General features: G+C 37.9%; 1 protein-coding gene across 1 annotated transcript in view; it reads right to left on the bottom strand.

Annotated features, from left to right (window-relative positions):
• Nucleotides 1-19,367, bottom strand: part of ADAM9 (ADAM metallopeptidase domain 9) — an 88,714-nt gene that overhangs the window by 67,071 nt on the left and 2,276 nt on the right. The window contains exons 2-3 of the mRNA XM_065947102.1: nucleotides 10,113-10,210; nucleotides 7,254-7,312 (exon numbers count right to left, since the gene is read on the bottom strand). Of these exons, the coding sequence (XP_065803174.1) occupies nucleotides 7,254-7,312; nucleotides 10,113-10,210 (157 nt within the window). The remainder of the gene's footprint in view (nucleotides 1-7,253; nucleotides 7,313-10,112; nucleotides 10,211-19,367) is intronic.

Here is a 19,367-nt window from a genome sequence, read left to right as displayed (position 1 = left end):
AGTGAAAGCGGCACCGGCCACCTGACCAATTTTCCTGGTTTGAATGTCAGTGGTGACAGCATCAGGTATTCTGATGAACTTCCTGAGTGGCCCACACCACAGGAGGCATAAAGATTGCCTACATGTGATCTATTCAAACAGACTTTTTTTTGAAGGCTCCATCAATCTTCCAGCTGCAGCCTAGAGCTTCAAGAGAAGGGCGAGTTTAGTTCTCAATGACTCCAAGTCAGAAAGGATAAAAATTGGAAATGATAACTTAGAGGGTTATAGCCAGATACTGAAGAAGAATTCAGGATTTGGTAAAGATGGCAAAATATGCAAGATGAAAGCAGCAACAGTTCACTACAGTTTTCCATGGAAACAAACAAAAAACCCCACATTCTCTCTATAGTCACCCCCATTTCTGTGAAAGATAAAGTAAGACTAATTTGTTTGCACATAAGTCTGGTCTCATTAAATCTGGCCTAGTTATTCACATAAGTACAGTAAAAGTAGTGATTGACCATATAGTATTTCATTTGAATTTGCTTTGCTACAGCATTTCAGAAGGAACCAAAGACTCTTAAGGCTAGGAAGCCAAGTCAAGAACTTGCCACCAGATATGCCTATAATATCTATAGATTTGGGTAAACTCTCTTCTTGAGGTCCCCCAAATATCCTGAGGTTCCTGGCCCTGCCACAAGTGATCTTCCTTACTCACCTGTAAGGCAGAAAATCCTGTAAGCCAGAATAGGCCAGTTTTTCCAAGGGGAGCTGTATAAACATTGCCTTCTTAAAGTCAAGCTTAGTTCCTTAAAGCTATCTGATCATATCTGATTCAACACACATCATTCTCAAATATGACACTACAGTCAAAGCCTTGGTGATAAAACCAAGGTTTCCAATTGTTTCTTGTTACAACGAGGGCAGATTTTAACCGACTTCTGCAAATAACTATACTGCTATGAAAAATAAGATGCGTTAACATATCAAATAAGCTTTATTAGTTCAGTATACCTTTTTGTAAGGAGAGAAACAAATCCTTTGAGATTTTCCAAGATCCATTTGAGAAATCTCAAAGTTAGCTTCAGGCCAAAAAGACTCCAACTAGAACTTGATTTGGGGAAATTTTCAAACATGCCAAAAAGTTTCAACATTTGACTAAACTGGATCACAAGTGTCACTGTGAACCAACACTTAACTGTCCATTTAGCCAAAGTCACAATTAAAAAATTTCAAAGACAAACACAGAAAGCTACATAGTTATTAAAAAAAAAAAATTCAGTTCTCTTAATACTGAGATTTGGTTTTCTCACATAATCAAAGACCTGATAAACACATGTCACATAGGAAATTATCTTAAAACACATCTTATCTTCTCAAGCTATGTACTTAAACGTAAAGAAAAACAACTAAACCAATAACCTAAGGAAACCTTGTTTTAACAGAAAAAAGAAAACCAAATTCTGGTTTTGCATCAATGTACTATTAATACTAGGCAAATTAAACAAACAAACAAACCAAAAAACCTTACAAGTAAATCCATCCAACAGTTTCCAATTTTGACCACACAAGGAAAGATTATTTTTCCAAGGTCCCTTTTCCACAAATTTTTTTATATCACTCAGTTTTTGTTCCACATTTTTCTTCCTTGTCATTCTGGAACAACCATTTATTCTACTTTGGGACAAAATTATTCTCTTTTTCCCTTAGCAAAACATATCTTTTATATCCTTCCTTATAAAAAATACACCTTATTTTCCTTGCATATAGTTTGTTTTCTTTATCTTTATTATTCCTAATAGCTTCATTTATGTATATTAATTAGATTTTAGTCATTAGTAATCCTAATTTTCAGTAAAAGCTAAAAAGCAGACAATTGCAAACTGTCTGCTACATGCTATCATTCTGTAGAAAATTTATGAATACATTTCATAATTTCTCAAGATATATCTTTTTCATAGTATAATTTCTCATGCTTATCAATAGACACAAATACATTTAGCTTCTCTATAGCACATAAAAACAAGATGCCAAAGTAAATAAAATTAAATTTCTCTTCAGCAATTAATATTTCAATATTTTATCTTATTTAGAAATTATCTAGTCAATGATTATCCATCTTTAACTTAGTATAGCTTTTAGGTTTCAAGTTATGAAAAAAAACTTTTGAAATCATTTTTAAGGAGACATAAAACTTAATTACCATTGAAAAGTTCACTTACTAACTTCTATGCCACTTACATCTATTTATTTTATTTGTTCTGAACAATTATTCTTGAATGAGTCATGAAAATTTCATGAGCCAGTAATTAAACAAAGCTAGCTAGCGATCCACCATATTAAGTTGTTTTTCTTATTGACAAATCAGGCAAGTATCCAAAAATTAAAAAAAATCACAAAAGCAAAAAAAAATTTTTTTAATTATATATTTATGGTTCTTCCCCCTTTTGTTTTTAACTGCCATGCTTGACATCAAGCAATTCCTTTTTTATTATATATCTTGTTCTTCGGGTCAATTTATAATTTATAATCTTAAACATCTGGTAGAGATAACAAACTTATCTGTATAGTAAACAAAGGTAGGAAAAAATTGCATATCTGCATTACATATTTAATACTGACAACTCTGAAGTTGTCAGAGTTTATCAACAATTGTATCTACACTATAAAGACCAGCAAAAAGATAATTTGAGATCATGTGAACTTAAAAAAAAAAAAAAAAAAACTTCGGTTAGTGTCTGTATTCCCGAGAGTTTTAAGAAAATAATTTATATAAGTGCTCATTCCACCTCTAAACCTATTTGAATTGGATTTTTTATGAAATTTTATAAATTAATGTGATTCATTTCCTACAGGAATAAACTATCTCACATGTATACATGCACATAGACATATATAAACATACAGACAGACACAAATAGAAAACATGGTTTTCATTTTAAAATTTTAGCCATGAATTAGTAAAGCAGCAATATAATCTCAGTGGTTTATCTCCATTTTGTATTTTCAACTGAATTGACTCTGGCAAATAAAACAAGTTAAGGTTACCTGCCTATCAGTATTTCTGGAGGAGATTTTCAAGATTTTCTTTCACCATGGTATGTAATCTTCCTTTGCCATGGTCTAACTTTTAAGCAGGTGACTGAGGAGACATCTAACTGCTTTCTGGATGTTTTCAAAACCCACATGAGTCATACAACCTATTCCCATTTGTTCTTTTCAGACTCAAGTAGAGTTATTTTCAGAGCTACTTGAGTTTCATGAGAGCCCCTGATGGAGGGCAAGGAACTAAAAATGAAAATGACTGTAGGAAGCTGAGGCGCTGCCATGGAAGGGGAAAGTCTGAAGTCTGTTGGGGGAAGACAGAGGGATGGAGGAGGTGGGGGTTCAAAGTGGGACATATCGAAGGATCTAGGGAATGGGGTGGCAGGGGAGATTGATGGTAGCAGGAAGAGGAAGGAGGAGCAGAAGCAACAAGGAGGGAGCAGTCAATCTGCTCTCAAGTTTCCCAAAGACACCAACAAAGTTCCAAATTATGCTCAGCAAAACATGTTAAGAAAAAAGGAAACAGACAGAGCTAGCATAGTAGAGAGTCAGCAGGATGGGAGAAGAGGTGGTTTAGTTGGCTAAGAAGTTCCAATGGGAGAAGCCAGAGACAAGAAAGAGAAAAGAGAGACCTCACATAGAGCCAAGAGGAAGGGACTTCCAGCCCAGGAAGCCAGGGAGTAATCCCCAATCAGAACAAGGAGCCACGGAGAGCTGCCAGCCCAGGAGGTACCTGTCAAAAGAAGCCTGGGACTCTAACCCAACTTCAGAGTATACACTCAAAGTCTTAAGAATCAAGTCTATCTTTACCAGTTTCGGTGGACATTTGTCTGGAGCAAAGGTTCAGGAGTCAGACTCACCAATGGATCCCCGATCAATCAGGACTGAAGATGAGTGCTTTGCAGGTGCATACTTAGGGTCCAGAGTGAGAGGTCGGGGGTCCAGTGATGAATCTGATCCTACCTGAGTCATGCCACCATGACTGTCAAAGAAAAATATATTCCATGACACTTGTTAAAGATGGTGAGGCCAATCTTATTTAGGGGTTTGGCATAAATTATGGGGACCACTGCAATGGGATTTTATAGTGGGGGAGAGAGGTCACACTCAACTCCAAGTACAGCAGGTGGGCATTTGTACCCAATGAGTAAGGTGGGAGGTCGGTGGGTACAAAATTACTAAGATGAAACACCGGGGTGAAGGAGGCTCTGGCTAAACCAATCAAAAGAATTCTTACTGAAGACAGACCATGGTGATCAGACATCACCTGGGAAGGATGGTGGAAGATGAGGAATTTGATCAGATATTGAGGGTGGAGGGTTCTGGCTAACCTCACTTAGCAGGGTTCTTGCTAAAACCAGATTTTCCAACAAAGTGTACAGATGGGGCCCAGGGGAAGGTTCAGTAGCCTGACCAAAGTTAGGTGAAGGAAAGGCTCTGCGTCTTCTGCAGCAGAACTGGAGCAGCAATATACTTATCTTCAGGGCTTACGGACCTGTCAGGGATGCAAGGTGCCAGCTAGTCATTTACAATGTGACTCTTAAGGCTCTAAATCTCCAGGCGTCTAGACTGTTTTAAGAGATGGAGAGATGGATGGTTGGCATGCCGTTTAATCAATTACACAGCCTGACTTTAGCCACGTGACCAGTGTGGTATAAAATGACCCCCTTGGTAAACACGTGCCTGGGCTACCCTGAAAGGGTGACGATTCACTCATATCTCGGTGATGTGTAATCTGAAGACACATGCACATCTGTACAACTGAGAAAGGACCCGGAGGGACCCTGCCTGAAGTTCCTGAACCTTCGATGATTTCCTCTGCCGTCTTCGTCCTGAGTCCTGTCCTCTTTACCTTTATGAAAGTCTCCTTGACTGAACGCGGGAGGAGTCTGTGGAGTCCTGAGTCCTTCCAGTTATCCAACCATGGTCGGTCAATGACCTGTCTCTCCTCTCTCCTCAACATATACACACTCTTTGCTCCCTCTGGTGGTGAATTTAAAAAGAATAACTGAAGAGGGTACTTGGCCTTGCTCTGCCCTTCTTCCTCCTTAGAAGTCACCTCCTGCCAGTGGGAACAAACTCCACCATGCTCCTCTAGGACAAGGACTGCCATGGTGGAGCGCTGACATGAGCGGCTGAATCTGCCTAATCCGGGGTTCAGGACTCGCAGGTTCACTGGGCTCTCATTCTCTGGTAAATCCCCGAACCCAGCCCTCATCAACCATGACAGGGATATTTTAACCTTCTATCTAACTCATTCCTTTATTTTATCTTTAAATTTTTTCAGCACAGGGAGAAAAGAGGTGTGCTATCTTCTGCCACACAACACCCCAGTCCTGGCCAAATACCCCAGGTAAGTATGTACATCCCTCTGTAAGGAGGCTTCATTGTTATCACCAAGGGATTCATGGTCCAAAACAAGTTAGGCCGTGAGAGGAAAAAAGTAAGCACTCAAACAAACTCATTTCTTCACTCAGAGCCATAATAGAATATCTACCCTAACTCTTTCTCACTAGTGACCATTAGCTTTGAAGACTACTTCTCAAAGACATACAAAGACGTGGCAACTCTTAACAAATGCCTGGGAAAGTACCATTTGCCCCCCCCCCCCCCCCGCCCAGTTCAAGAAGCATAGGAATGTAGACACAACATCACACACACACATATACGTCACTAGACTTCAGGTCAAATGACTAGGATGTCTGCCCCTTTTACAAACTATGTGATGCTGCGTAAATCAAGTAAACTTCTTGAACCTTAGCATTCTGAGTATGAAGCAAGAATCACAAGACCCCTCTATTATCAAATTGATATGACATACAGGTGAGGAAAATGCTTTATAAGCTGAAACTAGGTGAATATAAGAAACTGTTATTATGTTGAAATCATTTTAATTTGCATTTCCTATGGAAAGAGTAGGAGAAAATATTTATATCTATTAAAAATTCTTGTACACAGTGACATCATTACATTGGAGACAAGCTGGACCTCAGGAGTTCTGAAAAAATTAATAAGTAATACAATTAAAAGTACCGGGTACAGTGCCCAGGACACAAAAAGCCTCTCTGTCCGAAAGTATCTGTCGCAGTGCCTAAAGCTCGCCAGAGAGATCTCACTCTCTTCACCTCAGCATTCTCTTCTAAGATAAAAAGTGTTATTCAAACTTGAGGGTCGGTAAAAAATCGCCCAGGATGGAGGTCTGTTAAAACACAGATGGCTGTGACACCTCCCCAAATTCTGCTTCATTCCAGGGGTGGACCTGAGAATTTGCATTTCTAGAAAACTCCCAGAAGCTGCTGCTACTGGTTCTGGGAGACATCTCTGAGCAGCATTTTACATCCCGTCATTCACACCTCTGTGTAAATGGGCTCCCATGAAAAGATACTGAAGTTTAGCTTCCTAAGAAAAGGGAGGGCAGGGCAGGATGGGCCACAAGACAGTGGGTGGCTCAGCACAGTCAGAAGCACAGAATTTCAAAAAAGCAACAGAAGAACACAGATTACCAAGGCAGGATCAGGTGAAAAAATGCCAAAACTAAAAAGGAGGGCAAGAGAACCACTCTTATGGACTGAATGCTTGTGTCCCCTCCAAAATTCCTATGCCGAAGCCTTAACCTCCAGTGTGGCTACACTTGGAGATGGGGCCCACTAAGGAAATTATGGTTAAATGAGGTGATAAGGGTGGGGCCCTGAGCCAACAGGATTAGTGTCCTCATAAGAAGAAACACCAGAGAGCTCACTCCTCCATCTACCCACCTCCTGTGTACACAGGCCAAGGAGAGGCCATGTGAGTGCCAGCCAGAAGGGTCTGCACCTCAAGAAGAGAGTCCTCACCAGACATTAATGCTGGCACCTTGATCTTACACTTTCAGTCCTGGGAGAAAATAAGTGTCTATTGTTTAAATCTGTAGTATTTCACTGTGGCAGCTCTAGCAAACAGATAAAGCTACTAAAGACTTCTTTACCACCTGCTCAGTGGTTTCTTGGGCCAGTCATGATTTTAAAGTTTTCTTAAGTACAAGCTTCTCTTCCTTTAATTTAGATTTATTTTCCTTTGCTCAAGTGTCAGTGGAAATGCAAAACTGTAGGGATTTTTCCACACTTCTACTCTTATTAGTCTCACCTTCTTAACAAACTACCAAGCAATATCTAACTAGAAAAGAAACCCATATAGTATTGAAAAAAGAAAAAAATTACCAAAAAGGCAAAGTAAATTAAATTTCTTACTTATTCCTTTCCAAGTGAATTATATGCTCTTTTCCTTCAGCTTGAATGACATAAGATACCTAAATGCACAAAGGAGAAAAGAACAATAAAACACTATCTTCTAAATAACTTTGAAACAGGTATTTAAAGGACACTAGAAATTCCACCCTGAATGAAAATAATTTGGCATCGACTGGAACTCTTTTATGAAACAACCTGAAATATGCCCATAAATAATAAAAATAGACTCTAATCATCCCTACCTTCTTTTAATAATCTATTGTAGAAAACGACCCACATGTTTATCTAAAGTCTTCTTCAAAATTCATTTACAGTTGCGATCGAGCTACAACTTCAGGGATTACTTTTACTAAGTCCCTTCCTATATTACCTATAATGAAAAGTAACTCTTCCCTTTGTTTAAACCTAATGAACCTCTTAGTTTCAAAAGATTATCCCTCGTTCTGGGTATCTGAAAGCTAGATGAAATTAATACATGTTTATGACTTTACATCTTCACAGGACTTAACACATTTCATCGGTTCTAAATCTACTTTTTCCCCTCACATCTCTGTGAACATCTCTGAAATTGGAACATATCGTAGAGAGGCAAAGTGGTCTAACTGGCAGCAGTCTGTTTCTTTCTTAACTACTGGCACGTTAAGCAACAGTGTACCTCATGAAGACTGTGTCTCAGAATTAAAGAACTGAGATAAGTCAACTTATATATCCTCTGCTTGTGGGATCCTCTTCTCTAACTTAAACACTAAAATAACTTCCCCAGCGACTCACCGTTTCATTAGCCAGAAGCACTCAATGTGATCTCTAGAAACTTAATTCTAATAAAAAAGATAGTCATGGAGGGACTCAACAAACAATAAAATTATCAGAAGTGTCCTTACTATTAGAACTAAGTAATAATTAAATAATAAGTGTTTATTATTCTCCCTACTGCTTCTGTACTCCAAGTGAACACTTTGCCAAGAAAGAGCAGGATCCACTTTCCTCAGGCACTTCAGCATCTGACTCCTAAGGCTGAGACAGGATCCACGTCCTGGGGTTCTACTTCCAAATTCTGCGTGGGGACCTCCATCTCGAGAGGCAACAAAAACACCCATCTCCTTGCACAGTTTTGGCATGTGTCTTTCTATTCCTTTCTGCTCTTGGGCAAATACAGGATATAAAAACACCACTGTCATCTCCCCTGAGAAAAATTATGAGAATTTATGACATTACATTCTTCCCCCAAATAGCTGCCTGCATTGCTCATTCCCTTCCTTCTGGTCTTTGTTCTCCTACAGAGTCACCTTCTTAGGAAGGTCTTCCCGGGCTGTCCTATTAAAAAACACAAACCCTCCTACCCATCACCCCCAGTTCCAATACTCCCCAATTCCTTGCTGCTTTAATGTTCCCCACAATGATTATTACCAACTTGCGTGCGTGCTAAGTCGCTTCAGTCGTGTCCGACTCCATGTGACCCTATAGACTGCAGCCCGCCAAGCTCCTCTGTCCATGGGATTCTCCAGGCAAGAATACTGGAATGGGTTGCCATTTCCTCCTCCAGGGGATCTTCCTGACCCAGGGCTCAAACCCACATCTCTCATGTCTAACTTGCACTGGCAGATGCAAGTTAGTTACTTACAATCTTAAGTAATCTCTATTATTAATCTTACAATTATATTACTTATTTGTCTCTCTCTCTCCTCCCATGAGAATGGAAGCTCCACAAGGACATAATTCTGTCTGTTTTGTTCAAACCACATCCCCAGGTCTTAAACGGTGCTTCCACCTCTCTCCCGATTATTTATCAAGGTACATGCAGGACATTCACTACAATCTCAAGTATCTATGTGTGCAAAGCTGATAAAGATCATCAGAGATATGATGAAGTAGAATAACACTGTCCCTAAGCTACTAAGTGAAGGGGGAAAATAACAATGAAAACACAAATTAATAAAGGGAAAACAAAATTAAAGAGGAGACTGTCCAGTTCAAAACAAAGCAAGGAAAAATTATAAACCGTTCCACTGGAAGGAGATCTTAGAGTTATATACTCCTTACTTATAAAGAAGTAAATGAAGACGAATGATCTACCCAAGTCATGGTAATGCCCAGAGGGAGGGTAACTCTGAAAGTTCCTGGTATTAACTCCAGTGTCCTCTTCACTCTGCCTAATCCCTAAACAATGTATGACCTACCTCATAGCTAGAAATACTTTGTCAATTCAGAGGTAATAAGCTAAACTCTTTATCCTCATCACTTGTTACTGGTAAATCATAATAAAGTTAAATTATACTTTGATGAAGTTGAAGGGTTTGCAAAATCAGTTGATATCCAAATACATTATTTCTGAGCTTCACAGTAAGAGAAAAATAGCATTATTGAAAAATAATTTTTGTCCATTGTTAGTATAGTATGTTTCTTCTGATATGGTGATAAAACTCACTTTTGCAAACATTCCCAGATATAAAATACATGCATATAATACACAATCTCCAGTGTCAGTGAAGATTCAGCATGCAGTACTCTACCTGTCATACACTAAGAGAGAGGTGAGCTTTTGTAAGAAGACCACTGTAACCATCACCAGTCAGGTAGGGGTCAGAGGTCTATGTAACCAGCATCCTATGCTGGTCATAGACTTTTATTTAACTGACTTTTTCACCCACTTATGTTTCAAGTTGATTATTTTGTCTTTAAAAAGAAAACAAGCTACTAAGAATCAATATGTCACTTTTACTAGAATAATGTCCAATGGACACCAGTGCCTTAAGCCATGGGCCAACATTACTCACTGAACCAATCACTGATGAAGATAACATTCTTGTCTTAAAACGAGTGAAACTGAAATACATACATATTTCTCAAGAGATAACTTACCTGCTCTGAGAAGGGCCTAGGGGCTTCTCTTCGTTCCCGAGTTAATCTCCAAGGAGTTATAATTTCATAAGAAGAGAGATGGGAGGTCTGTTGAAATCCTACAGAATAAGGAACAACAAACATTACATAACAATTGAACCTGAAAAACTACATGCCCCCCAAAATGCAATGAAATCAAAAGCCAAATATTCAAAAAAAAAGCTGAATGTTCAAATCATAGAAAAATCATCTAACATTCTCACATTAAAATACATATAGTTTTAGAACTTTTCTGGTGGTCCAGTGGTTTAGACTCTACACTGACAATGCAGAGGGTGTGGGTTCGATCCCTGGTCAGGGAATTAAGATTCCACATGCCATGCAGCACAACCAAAAGATAAGAAAACAAAAAATTAGTAATAAAAAATAAAATATTCAGTTTTATATAAAGTTTTATAGGAAAATACCAATATACTAGATAGTATAAGGGGGAAGAATGTATTTCTTAAAAACAAGGATGTCAGCCTTTATCCAAATAGTGTATATACAGCTATCATCTTCAAACAATTTTTTAGCTATAAACCCTAATGCTCTGTCTTAAAAGAAATCTTAAGATAAAAACACAAGGGGGAAAAAAAAATGCTCCCGTGGGGCAATGGAGGGAAGGCTCTGTTCACTTCTCTCTCATTTTCCACCTTCACCCAACATGAATGACATCCCAAGATGGTATGGGGATGCCTACAAAATGGTCAAGGACAATAAAAGGAAAAAGTTACTTTTAATGCCTGATGTATTAACTCTAATAAGTAAACACCTAACAATGTAGCAATTATCTCCAATGAAATTACTACTATTAATCTGTTCTAAAAACCTGAATGGTTAAAATGTATAAAAAACGAAGAACTCAGAACCATCAAACAAGACTTTCTCCCAATTCCAACCTGTACAGCTCATCACAAAATGGAATCATGACTGAAACAGGCCTGTCTTCTAAAATCATCACTTGAAAGGGGAGAGGGGTAACCTAGGAGTGTGGAGTTCACAGACACACACCACTGTATGTAAAACAGACAGCAACAAGAAACTACTGAAAAGAAATCTGAAAAAGAATGAATATACATGCATGTATATACACAGATATGTATAAAAACTGAATCACTTTGCTGTACAGCTGAAACACAACAGCATTGTAAATCAACCATACTCCATAAAAGCTAAAAAAATCTAAAAAAGGACCTTGTGCTACTGTACAGCATAAGGAACTAAATTCAAAATCTTATAATAATCTGAATACATATAACTGAATCACTTTGCTGTACCCTTGGAAATAACACAGTATTGTAAGTAAACTGTACTCAATTTTAAAAAGCAAGATCTACCTAAAAGAATAAAAATGAAAATAAAATAAGTAAATAAAACAATGAGCACAAAGTCATCTTGTTTCATTGTCATTGAAGTAATCAAGCAGGATTTATGTATAAATACAAAATTTTACTGTTAGGATCCCATTTTGTATTTTTGAAATTATCAAAGGTATTAAATAATCATGTATTATTTGAAAAATAACATAACTATAAAAAAATAAAGTCATCACTTAAGCAAAATTTGGACATAATTAAAACAGGCCATATAAATCCCTTAGGAAGACACACCCCCATGCTGGCATCTGATACAGTCTCATTTTAACGCTGCATAGATATGTGAAAATCTTGAGGAATTAGTGTTAATTTTTTAAAGTGTAATAAGCATACTGTGGGTAAGGTTTTCTTTAAAAGTCCTCATATCATGGAGATTCATTCTAAATATTCAAGGGCAACATGACATGACATCCAGGATTTGCACCAAAATAATTCAGTGTGCATTTGAGGGATCAGACACATATGAAATTATATTAAAATCTGGATTATATTTAATTATATTAAAATCTGGGTACACAGGAGTTCATTACTTTTTTTTTTTCTGGCTGTGGCATGCTGGAATCTTTGTTCCCTGACCAGGAATCAAACCTGCGCCCCCTGCAGTGGAAGTGCAGAGCCTTAACCACTGGACCACCAGGAAAGTCCCTTTTTGTCTTTCTTTTTCCTTTTTATTACTCTTCTCTCTACTGTTGTGTATGTTTAAATTTCTTAGAGTAAAATAATATTTTTAAAAGTAATAATCTATAGGGAGTGGGAGGAGGGGAGAGACTTTCATTTTTACCTTCACTTTATAAACTGTATTATTTATAACCTCTATGAAACATTACAAATACAACACATATCCTATATGTGAGACCGCGGTGCATGCTAAGTTGCTTCAGTCATGTCCAATTCTGTGTGACCCTATGAACTATAGCCCACGAGGCTCCTCTGTCCATGGGGTTTCCCAGGCAAGAATACTGGAGTGAGTTGCCATGCCCTCTTCCAGGGGATCTTCCCCATCTAGAGATGAAACCCATGTCTCTTATGTCTCCTATATTGGCAGGCGGGTTCTTTACCACTAGCACCACTGGGAAGCCCTGAGACCATGGTGCTGGTGGTTTAATTGCTCAGTTGTGTCCAACTCTTGTGACCACATGAACTGCAGCCCTCCAGGTGCCTCTGTCCTTGGGATTTTCCAGGAAAGAATATCAGAATGGATTGCCATTTCCTTCCCCATATATGAGACCATAAGGTGTGTCATAAACAAACATGTAAGTATCATAAGTAAACACACCAAACTTGTTTAAAGTGGTTATCATCATGGAATAGAACTAGGGAGTAATGAGATAAGGACTTTTATTTCCTGCACTCAAGCCTGACTGTATTGTTTGAATTTGTTTTTATGAGTATTCTGAAACCCCAAATTACCGTTGAAATTAAAAGGGGAGGAAAAAAGGTGTTTCTTCAACTTAAAAAAAAAAAAGCACAAACAACTTAAAGTACTGATTATCTAGCATCTCAGCACCTACTGTCTACCCATCAGTCTCATTAATCATCTAGATTATGACACCTTCTACTCCCACTCACCTCCTTTCCATCCAAACTCTTAACAGTCATTCACTCCTTAACTGCCTTATGTCCCTCAGAGGTCTCAAATGCAGATTAAAATGAAGTCCAACCTTTCACAAAACATGACTGTGCATTAAAATGTCTATAATCTTGTCTAGTTTGGAATTTTTAAAGATACAATGTAAGCAGGAAAATATAACTTATTTCATGTTCAATACAACACGTCACACTAACAGTTTTCAAGCTCTTTACCCTGTTTGGCATAACAACAACTAAATGGGGCTTCATGTCATGACATAAAAACAATAGAAATGGACTCCAATGCTCACAAAAGCAATCAGGGGCTGGTTGACATAAGCGCCCTTATGATACACTATGACAAAATACCCCTCAGATATTTGGAGTTGTCAGTTGGGAACCACCTCAAAAGAAATCCATGGCCTTAATTGATGCAGGTTTCAAAGCACTAAGTAAAAATATCCTTAATCCTAAATTAACTGAGGTATAGGACTATTTCCTCGCCCAAAATAAATCTTTCAAGGCCCTTCAGTTTTCTCAAATTCCCTTAATATTTTTGTTCTAGATCATGGTCATTTGTTCAACTACTAGAACAGTCACTCTAGAAGTAATGATAGGAATAAAATGCTTTCCATGAGTAACAGATGAGAAGCTCCATATGATAAAAAGTCAATCATTCTGTGCATTTATATGAATTTCCTGAGATTCTATAAATATTTCAAAGTAAAAGATTTTTTAAGTAAATCATTACAGGTAGAGATATGTTAGTAGGCTCAGGCAACTGTTATGTGAGGAGCTAAACCATATGTAACTCAACTGAAATTTCTTTGTTACAACTCAGAAACAAACATCACAGAGAAAAAGAAATACCTCAGAAAAGATAACTACAAATGAGCAGGCACATATCTAAAGAGCTCTCACGCTGAAACCTGAGAAGGTCAGGACTAATTTCCAGCCAGGACTGAAGCTATGGATTGTTTTTTTTTTTTACCAAGATTGTTAGCAAAGAATGAAAATCCAATAAAGGAATATAAGACACATCCTTTCCTTCCATACATTTTCAACCACAACTCTTGTTTTGAGGGGGAAAAAAAAGCGAAATTAATCATTTATCTTTTAAAGGCTTTCACAACTACACCACACCAAAATAACTTCTACACAAAAGAGCTACTATTCTGTTACTGACTTCTTGGTTTTAAAATCCAAAGATCCACTTTCTGAGTGCCTTAATAGTTCAAAACATCGTAAGAAATGCACATATTGTGGTTAGGTCATTCAAAAATAAATATATACTAGTTGTATGAAAACTCTCCTTCCCATATTTTTTCAACACTTCTTTATCACTAGTCTTGGCTTATTTGTATTCTTTTTCCCATTCATACCTTGCATAGATTTCCCCCAAATTCCTTTTATTTTTTAGTCTTTAATTAGTAGCCCTTTCTCATGGGAATCAAAAGACCAAGTTTCCCATGTCACTGTAAAGGATGTGCATCCACATTATTTGTATTACAAAGCTTCAGCCTCAGCACTATTGACATTTGGGGCCAGAAAATTCTATGCTGTGGGTGTTTTTCTGGCCAAAGCAGGGTGGTGAGGACCTCTACCCACCCTATCCAGAAGCTCCACCAGTGTGACAACTAGAAAATATCCTACAGATGCCTTCCAGGGAGCAAAATCACCCCCCCAAAAAAACTACTGGTAGAATGGCAACCCACTCCAGCATTCTTGACTGGAGAATCCCAGGGACAGAGGAGCCTGGTGAGTTGCCGTCTATGGGTTCACACAGAGTTGGACACAACTGAAGCGACTTAGAAGCAGCAGACAGTTCACAATGCAAATCTTAATACAATCAGCTCAAATGTGACAGAATTTGATCCTTATGTGACCTTGTGCATAAGGTGACAAAAGTCACATTACTAGAAAACACGGGCTAGAGATAAAAGTAAGAATTGAAATAGGAAACAAAATGTCCTATACTTAGTAAAAGAAAGAAAAAGGTGTGAGTTAGTAGCATTTTTTTCTTCCTCTGACTCCTTAGGTATTTTTATGTACTGTGTTTTGGAGGAAGTCTGACTATATGTTGTATAACAGTACCTGTGAAACTGAGTTCCCTTAATGAGTTTATGATTAATCTCTCTATTCCAAACTCTATCCCCTTTCTTGTCCCCTCTGACCTCAGTCCTACACTAACTGAATAGATCAACCAGAGTTAGGTGACTAAGACGGCACTGCGGTTGCCGATAACCGTTGGGTGATAAAACTGCTGCTGTAGATACTATCTATCATTCCTGTATAAACTCTGATCATTTCTCCAGGGCAGGATGACCTCACAAGCCTCCTTCCATGGACCACCTGGCCAGCGAATCATAAACTAGACACATTCTGACCCCTAGAACCACGATTACAAAATGTCAGAAAATGACACAGTATAGCAAATGGAACTCTGCTCAGTGTTATGTGGCAGCCTGGATGGGAGGGGAGTTTGGGGGAGAATTGTTGTTGTTTAGTCGCTAAGTCATGTCTGACTCTTTTGCAATCCCATGGACTGTAGCCCACCAGGCTCCTCAGTCCATGGCATTCTCCAGGCAAGAATACTGGAGTGGATTATCATTTCCTTATCCAGGGGATCTTCACAACCCTGGGGACTGAACCCATGTCTCCTGCATTGGCAGGCAGATTCTTTACCACTGAGCCACCCAGGAAGCCCTGGAGGAGAATGGATACATGAATCCTTATGGCTGAACCCTTTCACTGCCCACCTGAAACTATCAAAACATTGTTAATAGGCTATACCCCCAATAAAAAATTTAAAGTTTTTTAAAAAAGAAATGCTAGAAGATGATGATAAATCCCAGCATCTTTGCTCTTCTCCTTACAAAAAGAAAAAAAAAAAAAAAAACTCAAAAGCCAAGCTGAAGTGGATCTGAGACTTGTCTCCCACTCTGTACAACAAATCCTGATTTCACTGCAAACACCTGCTGTCACAGTTTGGCTTTCTGTGCCCCGGGCACTGAAGTCCTTCCTCCGTTACAACTGTAGACAGAAATAAGTTAAAAGAATTCTACCTAAATGCAAAGCAAACAAATGTGAACCCTCAGCCAAGGACTTTTCTCTTTTCCTTCCCACCTACTATATCAACAAAGAGTCACCCTTAAGTACTTTCACTACAGAAAATAAACTTGGGTTCAACATACAGGCTGAAGACAATTCTGTTGTCTGAATTATTTCTTGAAGAGAAACTAATTAGAATCATAAATCACTGTTATTTTGAACCATGTATTTCCATTCCGTTTACAAGGTCAATGCCACATGAACATATACATTAATAGCTCTCTTCAAACATAACCATAATTTCCACTGCTATGTCCTATATTCCGACAATTTTTGCGTTATCACCTTTTGTTTTACATTTACCTATTTTTACATTTAAAAACAAACAGGGCCTTTGTCACTGTTTGTGTGTAAGCAGTCCTTCGGGGAAAAAAACACCATTTATAAGATTTAATACCACAGAGGATTTAAATTCCTCTACCAAGAAATTTAGGTTTCTTGAAACAAAGGGCAGTACATTATTCATCCTGTTTCCTGCACTAGTGCAACAGACATTCAATAAATATACTGAGTAAATGACCTCTTTTCATCTTTACAGCTATACATACATAGAGCTTGTAATTGCAAATTTTCATGCACAACCTAAAATAAGCTTTATTTTTTATGATTAGCATCTTTCATAGCAATTTCCCACAAATCCTCATGCCCACACATTTGTCCATGTTAATGCAATGCTATATTCACTGTACAATAAGTCCCCTACATACAAACATTGAAGTAGCAAACTTTCAAAGATGCAAACATGCCTGTGTATGCCAGCTATTGTACTGCACTACTGTACTTTTTAAGGTACTGTACTGTAAGATTTTAAATGTTTTTGTTTGTTTTTTATGTATATTTGTGTGAAAAGTTTTAAGCCTATTACAGTACAGTATCATACAGTTGATTGTGTTAGTTGGGTACCTAGTTTAACTTTGATGGACTTAGGAAGGCACTCTCAGAACAGAACTCGTTTGCATGAAGAGAACTTACTGTATTGATACATCATATACTTCATACACTGCTTACCCTCCCCACATAAGCAGCTGAGATGGGAGCTTCTATTCATAACAAGATTCCAACCTATCAAAGGAAGTGGAATGGGCTCTCTAGGGCTCTACTTGTATAAGAGCTCTTAGGAGCTACTAAAGGAAAGGGTGGGGAGGATCCTTTCTAAAATAAGTTAAACCATAAAAAAAAAAAAAAAAAAAAATCTCATGAAAAGGAAAAAAAAATATGTCAAAGAGAAAGAAGCATTTCCCATGTATGGGAACGGGTTTTGTCACTATGACAAATGTTTGACGGTGACATCATTTTTACTTACTACAAGTTGAAATACTCTAATTCTTTATGTTAAAATCAACATAAACAAATACAAAACAATTGTATATTTTTAAAAAACTGAATAAAATAGGTGAACTTCTCACGTCCCCTAACTCACTTTGGGGAAAACCATTTGATCAAAATGAAATGTCACAAAATGAAAAATAAACTGTTGATACAATAACATCTTGACATATGAACAAGACTATTCAGTTCAAAGTGTAATTCAACTTTAATTGGGTCCATGTTGGCCCCAATCAAAGGCAGGGTAGTAGCAGGGGTTAGTTACTGTGATACCAAGAGGACCAGATTTACTTATGAGGCAGTCCCACAGTTCTGACACAAACGATGGCATAACTCCAAGTCTCTGTTGTATACTAGGCATCAAAGGAAAAAAAAAAAAGAAATATCATGAGCCTATCTATGTCATATATTTGAGTTTGTGGCTATTCCAAAGAAAAAGCTTCCAGTTACTTAGAGCTTGCATCTTTGGGGGAATTCTACAATAAAGCAGGGTTTAAATATATATACATAGTCAACTTTGGTAAGGTAAATTTTATTTATTTATTTTTATTTGGCTAAGCCACATGGCTTGTGGGATCTTAGTTCCCCAGCTAAGGATCGAACCTACGCCTACCACGGTGAAATAAGCAGTTCCTAATCACTGGACCGCCAGGGAATTCCTGGTAAGGTAAAATTCAAAGTATGTTTAGAAAACAGTCTTGGAACCCAGCAACTTGTTTTATACATATTTTCATTGTAAATGCTTTCTTACATAAGAGTGTGAAAAAAATTATCTTTATATTTAAAAGACTACATTCTCCTATTTAGCACAAACATACAAATTCAAACAATTCACAGGCACCTAAAAACAAAATTAGTATGGACCAAGTTCTTACCACCTAGTTCATTTTACAGTGATTCACCATGAGTAAGCTTTAAAACTCATTTCCTCTAGAATTGTAGTCTTGGGGGAAAAAAATTTAGGTCTGTACATCATAATCACTACCTTAAAAGAAAAAACTGAGTGAAGTTTCATACCTGCCTAATTCCCGCAATGATACAAAGTTACCTTTGTCGGCCCTAGTTTTTGTTTTTTTTTTAAGTGTACTATGTCAGCTTTTTGGAATGTATACTGCACTTCCTCATTGACACAATTGTTATAAATAGCAAAAATTTTTTTAAAAAATCCTAAAAAATCTATTTAACTCCTAGAGTAACTGATGTGTGGGTGGTTCTTACTGAGTACTCAAATTCCTCTTTCATTAGTTGAAATGGTTTCAGCGCATGTTTTAAACATCCTGTATTGCAAAAACTTGGTCAGCTGATTCTAGAAGAACATTCCCGTAGGGAAACATGAGTTGATTTCACTGCACACTAGTACAAAGCCTCTTAACTGTTCTCTCCCAGCCTCCAGTCCCTTCCTTCCATAGTCTGTCCTCCACTGTGTAGCCAGTTACAATAATTGCAAATCTAAGTTATACCATGTGCTAAGTGCACGTTAAGTTGCTTCAGTGGTGTCCAACTCCTTGCAACACTCTGTCCATGGGATTCTCCAGGCAAGAATCCTGGAGTGGGCTGCCATTCCCTCCTCCAGGTGATCTTGCCAACCCAGGGATTGAACCCACATCTCTTACATTTGACCTGCGCTGGCAGGCGGGTTCTTTACCACTGCTGTCACCTGGGAAGCCCACATCCCTACTTAAAAACCATCCTGCCCAAACAATTTCCTCCAGGGTAAAGTCCAAATCCCATAGCACATCACAGAAGACTCTCCCCAACAGGTCATCAACTAACCTTAGTTTTTTCCACGCCTCCCTTTCAGGTGGACCCTCTGGTGAATTCTCATCATTCCTTAACTAGTCCTGTTCTTATC

Source organism: Muntiacus reevesi, chromosome 10 (assembly GCF_963930625.1).
Source record: "Muntiacus reevesi chromosome 10, mMunRee1.1, whole genome shotgun sequence".
Lineage (NCBI taxonomy): Eukaryota > Metazoa > Chordata > Mammalia > Artiodactyla > Cervidae > Muntiacus > Muntiacus reevesi.
Note: the sequence above shows the minus strand (reverse complement) of the source record. Positions and strands in the feature narration are given on the sequence as shown.